This window comes from Terrapene carolina, unplaced genomic scaffold (genome assembly GCF_002925995.2).
Source record: "Terrapene carolina triunguis isolate 2854851 unplaced genomic scaffold, T_m_triunguis-2.0 Scaffold234, whole genome shotgun sequence".
Classification (NCBI taxonomy): Eukaryota; Metazoa; Chordata; order Testudines; family Emydidae; genus Terrapene; species Terrapene triunguis.
In genome coordinates, this window is record NW_020664585.1 from 12,144,417 (window position 1) to 12,159,877 (window position 15,461).

The window sequence follows — 15,461 nt, forward strand, 5'->3', positions numbered from 1 at the left end:
CATTTTACATTCATTGAATTAACTGTTCTTGTTATTCAGATGACTGCACTACGCTTCATCTGTATAAGTTTTATTATCTTGCTAGGGAACTCTGTATTTAATTTTCTTCTTCACTGCAGATTAAAATTGATAAATAATCAAGTTAAATCCTGTGACTATCTGAAATTTGCCTTGGAAAACAGGCAGGCTAGCATCCCGAGGGTTAGGAAGCACAAGTACTTCTTGTGTATGAGACAGATTATCGACATGTGAAGGCTGTTCGCCCTGGGAAGAAAACTCATACCACAGGATTATTAGCCAGTGCCAAGCAACTTCTTATTGTTATTTAAATTACCGTAGCACCTAGGAGCTCCATTCCTGGACCAGGACCTCATAGTGCCAAGTGCAGTGCAATCACAGAAAAGAAAGACTGTCCTCGCCCCCTTAGGCTGTGTATACATTCAGTTAACTGGGTTTGTTGAGTTTGAGTACCTAGCCTAGCCTAGGTGTGAGCAGTCACACTACAAAGCCATACCCATTACTGGGTTCTCAATGTTTCTACACTTGCCTGTGTGTGTGTCTGTGAGCATATCCCATAGTTCTCTGTGTTGAGATGCTCCAGGGTTCTTTTGTGGTCAATTGTGGGAGAATTAGCCCTTTTCTTCTGGGGGAAGTGTGGGAAGGGCATTGGAGGACCACCAGCACTCAAGTGATTTACCACACGTCCCTAGTACAAAGTGGGCGGGTTTCAGCCCAAGTTAAAGTGGACCCCAGATTCTACCTGAGGCCCGAGCTGGGTCAGATAGCCTGGTCTTCAGGCACTTTCAAACCCAGGTCAGTGATTTTTCTGTGTAGATGGCGGGGCTGGGGAGGCCACTTAGGACTAAAATCTGGGTAAATGGCCGGCTTAACTGTGCAGTGTAGATGTGCCCTTAGTCAGTTGTATTTGAAACAGTAAAAACCTGGGCTTTTGTCTTTGAGGGGTTGTCAAGAACATGGCTTAGGTAAGATGATAGGGGCCTCAATTCAGCAAAGCACTCAAGTGTGATGGATCAGGGCCATGTACAATTGATTATTCTGGGTATCACACATTAGTAAACAGGGTTTTCCCTTGTTTAAAAATATGACTGTCTACGACAATATTTTAGACTTTAGAATTCACTTTGTAATGTGGCACTTAGTAGACCATGGGCCTGATTCTGCTCTCATGTGCACTGATGTAAGTCAGGAGTCACTCCACCCTGAAGTTATTCTAGTAGAACACTGAAGCAAGCAGTGTTACTTGCTGGCTGTTGAATATTTTTGTCACTGATAAATATGTATTGTTCCTGGCAATGATCACTTAAGAATTGAAACACCTCTGCCTAAAATTGCAAGATTGCCTTCTGGAAACGTCCTATGGAATTTAATTGGGATGAAACCAATAAGATTCTATGGAAATTATTTTTAAAAGGTTTTGTAGAAGTTACTGCAAAACTCCATAGGTTTTATTACTGAATTATCTCCCTTCCATAGATTTAAAAAAAAAAATCTTATACATCTTATTCTTTAGCAGGTATATGGTTATTAAATCTATAAAATGATTTAAAAAGCCACCCTATTTTCACATCATTTTCTATTCGCTAGATGGGACATTTATAGGGGCCTGACAGACAATCATTTGCTAGGTAAAGAGTTCCTGCTTTACCGTGTTCAAAACCGTTGGCAGCAGAAACCTTGCTTCCTTTCTAAGTACTAGCTTGGAAAACTATTAAAGTGGCATAACAAGACATCATTATGCTCTGGGCCAGCTGCATGCAGTTACCATTGAAGGCAGAAGCACAGTTGTCAGAATCTGTATAATACTTATGTAACATTGTCAAGCGTTCCCTGCCTCCCAGCAGGAATGATAGGAAATGTAATTTATTTACTTTAAGCAAATATATCTCCCACTAGAAATCTTTCAGTGCTATCTCATACATTCATATTAGGAAACATACCTTCTTAGGTTTCAGAGGTAGCCGTGTTAGTCTGTATCAGCAAAAACAACGAGGAGTCCCCTTATGGCACCTTAGAGACTAACACATTTATTTGGGCATAAGCTTTCGTGGGCTAAAATCCACTTCATCAGATGCATGGAGTGAAAAATACAGTAAGCAGAATATATATTATAGCACATGAAAAGATGAGCATTGCCTTACCAAATAGGGGGGCAGTGCTAACGAGCCAATTCAATTAAGGTGGAAGTGACCTATTCTCAACAGTTGACAAGAAGGTGTGAGTATCAGCAGAGGGAAAATTACTTTTTGTAGTGACCCATCCACTCCCCCCCCCAAAATTTGATAGTGTTCAGTTTTCAAATTAATTCCACCCCACACTTGGTAAGGCAACTCCCATCTTTTCATGTGCTATAATATATATTCTGCTTACTGTATTTTTCACTCCATGTATCTGATGAAGTCGATTTTAGCCCACAAAAACTTATGCCCAAATAAATTTCTTAGTCTCTAAGGTGCCACAAGGATTCCTCGTTGTTTATACCCTCTTAGGGCATCTGAATGGGATCTTAACTTGGTTCAATTTATTCAAGACTCTCTCTCTCTCCCTACCCATTTGTGATGCTCAAAAGAGTAACTGGATGTTGACATTTCTAGGCTATCTCCACACTAATTGTGAACCCTCCTGGGAGATTTGACTCTGTTTTCTAGGACTATTTTTGGAGGCTTGGATTAGGATCATTGACTCGGTATGTATGACTGAAGTAGAAAAGCCTGAAGAAGAGCTCTGTGTACGCTCGAAAGCTTCTCTGTCTCGCCAATAGAAGTTGGTCCAATAAAAGATATTATCTCACCCCCCCTTGTCTGTGTAATGTAGCTGCATAAAGGGCTCTGAGGCACATGTAACTCTGAAACACATTTGAGCTGTTTTGCTGCCCGTGAAGATTGCTCCTGGACACATTGACTGAATTTACCTGGTTTTCTGAAGGGAAGCATCGGGGGCAGTTTTGACACTGTCGCCATCTCTGAATTTTGCAGGGTGCCCACTGGTGATCTGCATCATCTCTGCAGCTTCAGCCATGGACTGTTATGGAGAAAGTGGAAAGTGAGTACAGAAAGATCTACCTCTGGTTCAAATATGAAAACAAGTAAGATATGGGGGGAGGGCAGGACTAATACTAAATATCTTCCCACGGGGCCTGATTCTGAGCACCAACAACTCCCATTGACTTCAGTGGGAATTGAGGGTGTCTAGCACTATTTATCGCTTATGCATTACATGTTAGGTCTACATATTGAGGCTATTTGCACATTTACTAGGGATGGGCCCAACTCTGAAAGTTCAGATCCATAATCAGAGCTGAGTGTGAACTTCCTCAGAGTTTGGGGATGAGATGGTAGAAGAAATTCTTAGATCTAGTGTTCTGGTTTGGATTCATCTCTTTGGGCACTACTGTAATACAACCAATAATAGTAATAAATACACATGCATATGTAAGGGTATTTATATGTTAACTTTTGTTTTGAGCATATTTATTTTACTAATAAAACTGAATTGCTCAAGGATTCTTTGTTTGGACTGAAACAGCTAACCAGCTCTCCTGTTCTTAGTCTTTATTGTTGTACTTTTCCCCCCTGTTTAAAACGTGTTAGGAAATAGCCACCCACAAATAGTTCCCCATGAGACTGCTCAACATTATAGTGTTCTGTTCCATAAAGAGATACTGCCTCCATCAATAGTGATGGTGGAAGTTCATGCTAGGTGATGTTCATTGTTTTTAACATGTATGTTACATGTAAACTCCAGTTTTGACTAAACACAAGGATCAGAGAGCAACAAAACTAACCAAAATACTTGTGTAAGCAATGTAGTTGTAGACTATGACTGCAGAGGTGTTAACGGGCCACTCTAGCTTGAATTTTCCCTTACAATATGTGCTAACTACTTAAGTTAAACAATCTGTTCCATCTTGCATTTTGCTAGGACACTGTGGGGTCCCTTCCCAGACCTGAAGAGGAGCTCTGTGAAAGCTCTCAAGCTTGTCTTTCTGACCAGCAGAAGCTGGTCCAGTAAAATATATAACCTCACCCACCCTGTCTCTCAAAATACTTGGTGTCAAGTCAGCTGGGAGTTCACTTTTTGTTTAGATCTAATGTGCAGGGACAGGAGGAGTAGTGAGGCAGGATTGGAGGACTGAAGACTCCCTGGAGGGCGTAAAAGCTCTTTATAAATACTTGCTTATTGGGGAGCAGGATTTTGAGAAGGAAGCGCAATCTACCTCCAGGAATCACAGGTCTTGGGCGGAATAGAGGGTTACTATCCCTGAATTAGATCCATATCTTTCTGTAAAAGCCAGTGAGGAAGCATTGGGGCCATTGCTGGAGTTGATGATGCATCTTTCTTCTTCTGAACCCTCTCCACTTCTAAATCACACCCGCTCAGCATAGCACTCTGCCCCCCTCTACTGCTGGCGGAACCACAGATAAAGGTTGATTAGGCAGGTACAGCCTTGGCTAACATAGGTGGGTCTTTTATCTCAGGCAGTTGAGGTTCATGGGTTTAGAATAAAAGATCATAGGTTCAGTCCCCATTGCTGACAACCTACCCAAGGGCATGATATTACACACCCACAGTCTCCTAGGCAGTATGCCTTTCTCTATGTGGACATAAATGTTTCCAGCCATCAGTGTTACACATGCTCTGAGCACCCCTCTGGCTGTGCTTTGTCAGAAGGATACAATAATGCAGAGGCTGGGAATGTCTGTAGTAAGAGAAGAGATGATTGGCTGATTAAACAAGTTTAATCTTAATTAGTAAACCAGATTTAGAGATGGTTTTAGGATTAAAATTCTGAACATTGAGTATGGGACATCGTAAGCAGAAAAAGCAAACTGATCTGAGAGAATACCATAGGGCCTAATCCTGCAACAATTTAAGCACGTGAAAAAACTTTTATTTTGATGGGTAAGGTAATTCATGTGCTTAAGTCATTACAGGATGATACAGGCTTTGTTAAATGAATGGATTACTCCTTATTTCTGTTTTTGTCCATTCCAAACTGAAGATGTAAGAACTAAGCTGAAAGTTGCCATCCCCTTTCTCACGCCCCAGCAGCCTGAAAAACAAGAGAGGAAGTCTTAGATTTTGTTCTTGCTGCAAAGACAATGGGAATCCTCTCTTCTGATAAACACCATATTACATGGTGCAGCTGCCAGAACGGACAGTTGAATTAATATGCAAACTAGATACCATTAATTTGGGTTTGAATAGAGACTGGGAATGGCTGGGTCATTACACAAATTGAATCTATTTCCCCATGTTAAGTATCCTCACACCCTTTTGTCAACTGTCTGAAATGGGCCATCTTGATTATCACTACTAAAGTTTTTTTTTCTCCTGCTGACAATAGCTCATCTTAATTAGCCTCTTAGAGTTGGTAGGGCAACTCCCACCTTTTCATGTTCTCTGTATGTATATATATCTTCTTACTATATGTTCCATTCTATGCATCTGAAGAAGTGGGCTGTAGCCCACGAAAGCTTATACTCAAATAAATGTGTTTGTCTCTAAGGTGCCACAAGTACTCCTGTTCTTTTGAGGTATTCTCTCTCTCTGTCTCCTTCACACCATCTTGAAGCACCCTGGAGCAGATAATTGCAGGCAGACTTCCCTATGCAATATACAAATCCAAGAGAGAGCTTGCCGGAGACTTCTTGAGTAGGAGGAGTGGGGGGAAGCAGGAGGATGCAATTAGCTCCATCCATGTTTCCGGTTTTAGAATTTCTCAGCCATTCTGTACCATAGTTTCTTCTCTTTCTCATTAAGTGCATTGCTAATTAAATGTCCTCATGTTTGATCTTGCAGCAGTGAGTAGATAGTAACCATTCTGCTTTCTCCCTGCAGTTGCTGGCTTTCACTGGAGAACGGCGCAATCTGGGGTTTTGTGGCCCCAGCATTGTTTGTAATTGTGGTATGTATACTTGCTGCTACCAGTCTCTCATTGCACATGCGCTTCAGTCCCACAGTGCGGTTTTACTTGAAGGCACAGGCCTAAATTCCATCCTCAGTAACACTGGGTAGCCCCACGGAAATCGATGGTATTGCATGGTGTCGGTCTGAGCTATTTTCTTTCTGTTCGTTCAAATGCCCTCATTTTACTTAGATTGTCCTGTTAGTATTTGTTTAGGTGAGCTGATTCCTACACTGTTAATTTCACTAGTCCACAGTACATGTCTCCATGCTGATAGGCCTTAAGCTGCAACAGCCACTGAAATTCTAATGGGAAAAATTACACAAAAACCTACCAGTAAAGCCTGCTGTATTCTAAATGTACCTATGTCCCTCCAATCAAATGCTATAGGCTAGATTCACAAAGGGACTGAGGCACCTAACTGCCACTTTAGGTGCCTGTATCCCAGAACCAGACATGCTGGTATTCACAAAACCACTCCTCAGCTGCCGACGAACCCTAAATTCACTTGGCACCTAAGTTTTTGTAGTACGTGCATTACTGCCCCACTTTTGGTGTCTGGATGCCTAAGCCCCAGCGTGATTCAGAAACCAGGGGAAGAGAGCTCTTCTTCCGCTAACTCCCCTGTGGGCCCAAGCCGGGCAATACGCTCTGGTCATGCTTACCGGATTGGTCCCCTCACCTGTGCTCACAAAAATGGCTGGAGGTGGGGAAAGAGGAGGAGCAGGAGGCACGGGCCTGGGAATTGAACAGGGCTCTTCCACCGCTCACAGGAGTGCTATAACCCCTGCGTTATGGGATATTCTGATGTGGGGGCTCCCTCAGCCTCTCCCGTTGAAGCTGTGCCACCATGAGAAAGACTCCATAGCCTGGTGGTTAGAGCACTCGCCCAGGATCCAGTCACCTTGAGCCAATGACTCTTTTATCCAAAATGGAGCAGAGTCTGGGGGAGCCTCACATCAAACTATCCATACTCCAGCGCTTAGGGCACTCACCTGAGAGGTAGCAAACCCCTGTTCAAATCCCTTCTCCCCCTCAGTCAGAGGGGGGACTTGAAGCAGTCTCCCCCTCCCAAGTGCTCTAACCACTGGGCTAAAAGTTATGAGGGAGGTCTACCGCCACCTTGCAAGAAATTCCTTAGGTACCTCCTGACTCCAGGAGAGGTTTCACAGCAGAGACTCCCAAGCAGAGGAAGGTATTATGAAGCTATGACTAACCCTAACTCCAGCCGGGATTTAGGCACCAAACTCCCTGATAGCAGTGAGGCTTAGGACATGCTCCCTCTCCTTGGCATCTTCCCTGGGCTAGCTTAGGCAGCTACCTCCCTCAGCGTGCTGGCTTTTGTGAAACCCATTCTTAGGCACCTATTTCCCTCCATCCATTGCATAGGAAGCCTGAGAGCTGAATTCAGGATATGTGAAGCCCAGTCATTTTCTAAGTGCCTAAAAATGAGGCATGTCTGCAGATGGGCCTGATCCTAGAACACTGACTCTGATCCCATTCAAACTTTGAGGCTGGTCAGATTTGGATCCAAACTTCTCAGCTTAAGTTCATCTCTCTAAGATGAATCCAAAGCTTCTCCTCCTTTGAGGAAACTTGGGTCCAAATTCAAACTTCGTGGTTCATTTCTATGTATGAAGTTCCATAGCCAGAACCTCAAAGTTATTTAGGTGCCTACCTTCAAAACAATGGGATTGTTACTATGTTATTAAATTGTCCTTAGTGTTTATGGGACCAGTGGTCTCACTCTTACTCCTACGAGTTACTCACATGAATAATGATTTTCAATGTGAGTCATGGATGCATAGTTAGGTCCTACATTATTAAAATAGCAATAATATATCTTTTAAATACATGTTAGCAAAATATTAAAAAAATGAAAAGTTCCGTATTAGTAAAGTATCTTTTTTCCCTCTGGTTTATTTATACACAGCATAATATGCAGTATTTGAAACAAGAGCAGAGCTACAGTACTTTTAATAAAACTATTTATTATGAAGCTCTGACTAATCAAGTTATAGGAAAATCACAGATCCTACTGTAGGCAGCTATTAAACCAATACAGTTTATGAATTTAAAACCAGAAACTATTTTGTTACTAATAGTAACACTCAAATCAAACTATGGTGGCTTCCATTAAAATCTTTATAACCTTGCCTTTGCATATACATATTATTGCAGTGTTCCATATTTGTAGTATTGTGACTACCTAGGGAATAATGCAAATACCATGGTAACAGTAACTACTTGCAAGAGAATTTATTGGAATTTTAATGAGGACCGCTATACACAAAGCATCTCAGATAATAGCTATAAATTAGTTCCAGAATACAGTCTTGTGATAATGTATAGCCCCTGTAGAAATAAATGCCAAAGAAACATATAGTAATAGGAGAGACAGATTTAGACCAATGCCTGGTGATGAAAAGTTCTATCTGGCATTATTATTCACAACTGCTTCTTCAGCCATTAGGCAAGCATCAGAAACAAGCCTTAGTCACTACATAAACTGGGCTAGATTTGAACTAACACTCTAGAGGCGCATGGATCCACGTTTCTCTCCTGAGCCATCCAGTGATTTAAAATACATATTCAAATATTCAAAGTAAATATTTATGATCAACAAACAGAACAAAATCTTTGCCAAAATAGTTGCCTGCTGAGTACAGATTTCTACTGCATTTGCTGGAGGAAACAGTAATATTGTAAATGTAAAAGTTAATTAAAAACATTCAAAGCAGAGGTTATTAATGTGCATGGTTTAAGCCATCATTTATTATGAATGCTATGACTGGCAAGAGCAACTGCAGTCCTCCTTGGCCAATGGATTTTGAAGTCCGAGGAGAGAGAGGCGGGCATAGAAAGAAAATACCTGCAAACCACTTATACAGTGGATGCCTTATATTATATTTCATAGGCCAGATTCTCTGCCCTGCTCTGCTCCCTTTGTACCACTCTGGCAGTGCAAAGGGATCAGAGACTGGCCATGTCCCTCCAGCCAGGGATACCCCCAGCTAATGTAGCTGGATCCTAAGCATCCCCCTACACCACAGGGGGTTGCTTCGGATCCAGCTACATTAGCTGGGGGTGAGTGATTGGTGTGGCCAGAGCCCCAGCTGTTGGATAGTTCTTGGGGGACACTTACCACCTGGTGGAGATCAGAGCAGCCCCCACATTGCTCTTAATTCTGAAAGGGTCAGTGGTGGGGAAATTTGGCCAAAGATACCAGAGGCAAACCTCTGCTCTTATGAACAAGTGTACTGGGATCATTAACGAGTGTGCAGAACAGACAGCTCTTGGATTTTTTAATGCCTCTTCAAAAAGATCCCCACACAAAGCAAACTACAGGGCATTGAGTTCCTGCACCTTAGAGGGCTAAGTCCCTTCACTAGTATTCAAATCTATTGTTCTTAGCATGCCTGGGTGTTCCAAACGTGGGGCTGTGCGCCCTCAAATCCCATTGCAGTCAGTGGGGTTTGGGGGCACTCAGCACATTGCAGAAATAGGTAACAGATGACTAGATTCCCACCAGCGGGGTTCTGCGGAAGGTACCATACGGCCTGCACGTTCCCCTTCCCTGTAACCGTGTGTTAGAACTCTACAATGATATGAGATTCAGGCTGTTCCTTCCCCTTTGGCATGGAACATCAGGCACTACAGTTTAAACGCTTGGTGAAGGAATGGCTTGTTAAACCAGGCCCGTTACATTCAGATGGCTGCTTTGGGTACATCTGTCGGTTGTAATGATTTTAATCTTTCCAGAGAAGAGTGCAGGTTCATGACTCAGTGACTGATACACGAATGTATTACAACGGTTTAATTATGCCCACACATTAAATTACACTGAACTGGTGCTTAATCGCTTTGATTAGTCGAGGAGTCAGGGTTGTTTTCCAGGATTAAGGAGAGCATTACTCCCCTGAAAACCTCTCTACAGCATCATCCTCCGATACTGTAATCAATGAGGCCCCTATGACTCTTGGAGTAGGGTTGTGGGATCAGGACAATAATGCAAATGAGACGTAGATAGAAGTGTGGCGACTCTAGTCAATAGGTTTGTGTTAAAGGCCTTACTTTGATTTTTAAGTGATGAGTCCAGATTCTGGGCCATGTTTGCGGTGTTGGAGAGGGGCTGAGTGGCACCCTGGTCCAGGAGCTCTATGCCACTTTCCTGCATGGACACCAGCAAGGGGTCTGCAGTGGGGACCTGCAGGAGACTGGAGCATACTGGCAATGCCAAACTACACCCGTCCCCCACAAACTGTGCCTTCTGTGCACACTAAGGGAGCACAGCACAAAAATCATGCCCCCATTATTTCCCTGGTGGAGCAGCAGAATGAGGGCATCGACTTTACCATAGCGGGCTAGAATAGCAAAGGAAAGTTCCAGTGAGATGCCCCCAAATGTTCCTGCACCTACAGAACCTCCCACCCATTGCGTTTGCAAATGAGCATTGACACAGGCCAAGAGGAGAGCTGCACATACAGCAGGTGCGGATAGTCACCAGGTTCACCACATCACAGCATTTTACAAGCATTTAAGCTCCTACAAAGGGCTTGATTCACTCATGGTAAACTAGAGGGATGGCAGTTGGTGGTTCCACTGCTTTCTTCTAGTGGGGCTGAATCAGGACATTTCATGGGCAGTGTAGCCCAGCCCGTCTCCCACTCACTCCATGTGCTGTGAAAAGTCCTAGGGAAGTTAATAGTGATGGAAGTGCTTGCTAGGACTCTATAGACATTTAACAGGCAAGATGAAAAAGCTCATGTCTCAGTTTTACAACCACCAACTGCCATCCCTCTAGTTTACCATGAGTGAATCACCTTCTGTGGCTTTAGTAAGTGTCTAAAGTACAATGCTGCAGTTGTGCCGCTGTAGCGTTTCTAGTGTAGAGAAACCCATAAAAAATGGTGAACAACTGAAATAATCCAATGTTCAAATTGTTTCCTCATTGACTCAGCACTTGCTGTCTTGCTGTGTAGGAAATGTGAGGCAATCGGCATAATCAAGTCCTCAGCGAATGCCCAAAGACAGTATTAAATACAAAGGGGAAGATGGTGAAGAACTTACTCCCGGGGTGAACTTTGACATCAGTGGCACTATTCGTCTGAGTAATTGCTCGCCAGTGTGAATTAGGGCTAAACTACCTGGCCCTAACTTTGTATTTGTTACACAGTATTCTTGGCAGGACAAGTTATATTCTTATGTGGATTCAAATATTTGGAGAAAGAAAGAGCGAGCCAAATGCAGGGAGAACAAAAGAATTGGGGTAGTGTTCTTATAATAATTTGCAAAATATTCCAAATCCAGCTCAGCCCAAAAGAGCAGCAAACTGTGCCAACTGAATATTCTACTTGAAAAATGGATTAATACCCTAGGGGCTAACAGCAAGGCTAGCTTGTGTTTTAAGTGTATGTGTGTGTGTGTGCGCGTGTGCATTTTTGTATTTAGTCATCCTGTTATTTAGCAGCAAAAGCTCTTTAAGTAGCAAACTAGCCATTAGCTGCCTGAAATGTTGTTTTGCTAGGAAAGCATGGCTTAAAAGGCAGTACTTACAAGCCTGACTGCTCCCACCCACAGGATTTCCATGGTAGGGGGCTTCGGCAGAGGAAAATGGCATATAGGCAATCATTCCATGGGGGGAGCAGGCTTTGCAGCCCCCCCCCCCATGGACTGGGAAGGGGTGCCTCTCTCCCCAAGATCTGTGCAGCTCCTATGCCTCTGCCTGCCCCAACTTCTGGTTCATGAGCAATGCAGAGGCAGTGGAGCCATGCTACGAGAGCTGCTTCCACCAGGAGCTGCCCCCTTAAAAGGGAGTTATGGAGTGATGGGAGTTGTTTGTGGAAAAAGTTAACGAAGCCTCCAGTAGTTTCCCCATAAGGGCAACAAATCGAGCCACCGCCTCCCACACTCTGCCCACGTGTGGAATCGCAGACCCAAAAAGTGCTCGCTTTAGGATTTGAGGCAAGGGACATGAGGGGATGGTGCCATGAAGAGCTGTAAGGCACCCCTTTAATCCCTACATTTTAGGCCTTTAAGAACATGAAGAAACCCCCATGCAATATCCTGAAAATATCGAGCTTTGCTATTAGCTCTTTCTGCTGATTTGAAAAGCAAATTAATCTTAGTCAGACTGTGCCCAAGGAAACATCTCTCCAAAAGAATCTGTATATTTGGAACAAGGTAGTAAAGACTTCTGGCAGACGGCTTTGTTCGTTATCAGCCATCTGTCTCCTTCCTGTGTTTTCATACATATGATAGAATTAAGACAGTTCTAGTGAAAACCAAACTCCTGTGCGTACTGTGTGATGGGTAGTAGCAAAGACATTGAACAGACCAACAAGGTAGCAATCATGCTGGGGAAAATTTTGGACAGTAGTTTGCTGGTTCTTTATGTTGCTTTGCCATAAATCGTTACTTTCCTAGGCTGATCCCATCCATCCCCTGTTACAAGAATTTCTCTTCAACAGCAATTTTGTAGATGAGTGTGCACATCTGAGTAAAAGATCATCACAACAAAGAATTCTGTACCATGTTGACATGGGCTAATTGCTTTTTCATTAGTGGCCTGGACATGACATTCCTTTGGGAATTGGGGCTCTCGTCTCACCATGCAATCCATGCCTACGAATGGTACTTCTTTGTAAATACTAAACACTGAAGTCAACTTGCTGACACACTCATGCTGAATAGTACCTGGTACCCAATTCTGTAACAACAGCAGCTAGCTCTTACACAGCACTTTTCATCAGTAGGTCTCATAGCAATTTACAAAGGAGGTAAATATCATTATCCCCATTTTACTGATGGGAAAACAAAGGCACAGGGAGCTGAAGTGACTTGCTCAAGGTCACCCAGCAGGTCAGAGGCAGAGCTGAGAACAGAACCCAACATTCCCAAGTCCCAGTACAGTGCCCTGTGCTGCAATGCCTCCCTCCACTGACTTCAAGGTACTCTTTATTATGAGTAAGGGAGCACCTAGGGGCCAGAGTCTGCTAATCACAGATCACTCGGCGGGCCCGATGTTCCACTCTTGTTCTCATTACGTAGTGCCTTGCTCTGCAAGTAGCCCCACTGATTTAAGTCAGTCTGCTTGTGGAGTGGGGAGGCAGAAGTTGGCCCCTAACGCTTAGAGGCCCTGAAGCAAGAAGGCACTTAAGCATATGCTTAACTTTAAGCAGGCAAATAGTTTCACTGAAGTCAAGCATGTGCTTAGGTGCTTTGCTGGATGGAGGCACAACTGAACAACTCTCAGGAGTTGAGCTTCCTTAATTTTATCCCCATCAGTGCCTGAGCACTAGCACTTTTTCAAAATAAAGTTCCTTATTCCTTTTTTTCTAGTCAAAAACATGCAGCATTTTTGAAAGAATTAAACCGATGATAAGAAATCAAATGTGAAAAACTAAAGCTAGGAAAGACAACAAATAAGGGTCTGATTAGACCTTTCCATCAGTGCTTGCTTTACTGTATATCTCCTCCATTCCCAACTCTTCTGCCATGCCCTGACCTGTGATGCAGAACTCCCATGTGTGAATCCTTCTAAGCTACACTCATGAAAATCCAAAGTAATTCCCTTTAAATCAACACAATGAGCCCACAATTGGTCTGGTGTTGCTGAGAGCAAAATTAGGCCCCTTGTTCTTCCAACTTTGAACATCCATCTGTTTTAACTGATTAGCAGCATATGGAAATGCAGAACATCCACTACAGATTTCCCAGGTGATTTAGCAGTGGACCTCTGCCAGAATAACTTGAGATGTTAGTGTTGCTATTAATGATGTTGCAATGGCAAGAAAATTAACTCATCCCCAGAAAATACATTCAAGCTAAGGATGGGTGAATCTGTTCCGTTAACCCCCTGGAATGTTGCTTGAAACTCATGTGGAACCTACAAGAGTTTGTGTTTTAAAGAAGGTTGGTCAATGGATTTAATTAACTTAATGTAGCGGAAACTTTTTTTTTTGAACGTGTCTGCGCCTTCCAGGGTCTGTCCTAGAGTGGCTGCAGAAGTCCCAAAATGCCAGGCATAAAGCTTTGTTCATGGAGTTTCTGGACTGCACAAGAGAAGCAACAAAAATCTAATGAGATTTGGAGGGAAACTGGATGAAACACAAATAAATTCAGATTAAAAATTTAGCTAAATAAAGGAAAGAGCCTGTTTCTGCCATATTTCCAGCCCAGTGTTGTAGACCTGTATTTCAGATGAACAACCCTCGGATCATTACCCACCTCTAATTAGAACCTAAGCCCCATTCCTGCTCCCATTGTAGTCAATGGCAAAATTCCCACTGACTTATTTTAGAGGCAGGATCCTGCAGTTAAGCCACCCCTAGATACCTGTGGGAGATTTGACAAAGGGTTGTAGTATCAGGTCCTGCAACAGCAGACATTCCACTGCAATTCCAGTTGTGGGGGTCAAGCCTTGCTTGCCTGTTGGGGACCCCTTCCCTTAAACAGAACTACTTGCATGAATAAGGAATGCAGGATGTGGCCCATATACTTCAACTTTTCAGAAACTGGTTCTGGGAAAAAAGTCTCATAAAGAGAGAAAAGTGATGCTGAAAGGACTTAGAGACAGCCTGGGTTGCCTTTGTAACTGTGGTCCCAATCCTGCAGTTTTCACTCAGGTGAAATGTTCTTCAGCCTTATCCAAAGCTCATTGAAGTCAACGGGAGATTTGCCATGGACTTTGGTTTGCCTGCCACTCCCATTCACTTTTCTTAGACTAGCAGCTGCTCATCACCTCCTAGGATTTGGCCCATTGACTTTAATGGGAGTTTTGCCCGAATATAAGCCCTGTAAATCAGGAGAGCTGGCTATTATTATTACCTGTGTATTTTAAAAAGCAGTATAAGCAAGTTCCTGAATAATTATAAGGCAGAATAACTGCAACTGTGAAGCCAATTCTGGCCTTTCAGAAAAATAAGAAATAGGAGCAGCATTCAATTCCCGTATCTAAACGTTTATTCCTCTAGCTTGACCATTCTAATATGTGAGGCCTCTGTATGTGTGTGTCTCCCCTCATATTGGGTTGTAAATCTGTAGCAATTTTAAGGTTGTGTTATTTTGTAAGGTAAAATACAATGGTGTTTTATCAACCCAACATTCTCCTATTCATATTGTTGACAAGGTATTTATGCCAGACGTCAAAAAAATTTATGCCAGATGTCAAAAAAATCATTGGTGGAACAATTCAGTGGCTGTATTTCAGTTTCATATTATAATTGGAGTGCAATTGCTTCCATACTTTGCTTGCTAGCACATTAGATATGAACTTCTTACTTTATTAATCTGTTTATTCAGGCTAGATGTGAACACTAATTTCCCAGAATACCTTATCTGCTCTAAAACGACTTCTTAACCTTCTTGCACAAAACTCATTTCCTGATTTAGCCCAGTGTTTTGAGAGAGCTTTCCTCCCCTGAATATTGTAAGCAAATCCAAACTGGAGTGCAATTAGGCTTTGGGAATATTGGACATTTCAGCAGATGCAGGGTACAATGCAGTAAAATATGGAACTGTGGAAATCTAAGAA

The 15,461-nt window shown here is 42.8% G+C and overlaps 1 protein-coding gene across 1 annotated transcript in view; it reads left to right on the plus strand.

Moving 5' to 3' along the window:
* Nucleotides 1-15,461, plus strand: part of ADGRD1 (adhesion G protein-coupled receptor D1) — a 251,344-nt gene that overhangs the window by 189,498 nt on the left and 46,385 nt on the right. The window contains exons 19-20 of the mRNA XM_024205752.2: nucleotides 2,994-3,060; nucleotides 5,860-5,926. Of these exons, the coding sequence (XP_024061520.2) occupies nucleotides 2,994-3,060; nucleotides 5,860-5,926 (134 nt within the window). The remainder of the gene's footprint in view (nucleotides 1-2,993; nucleotides 3,061-5,859; nucleotides 5,927-15,461) is intronic.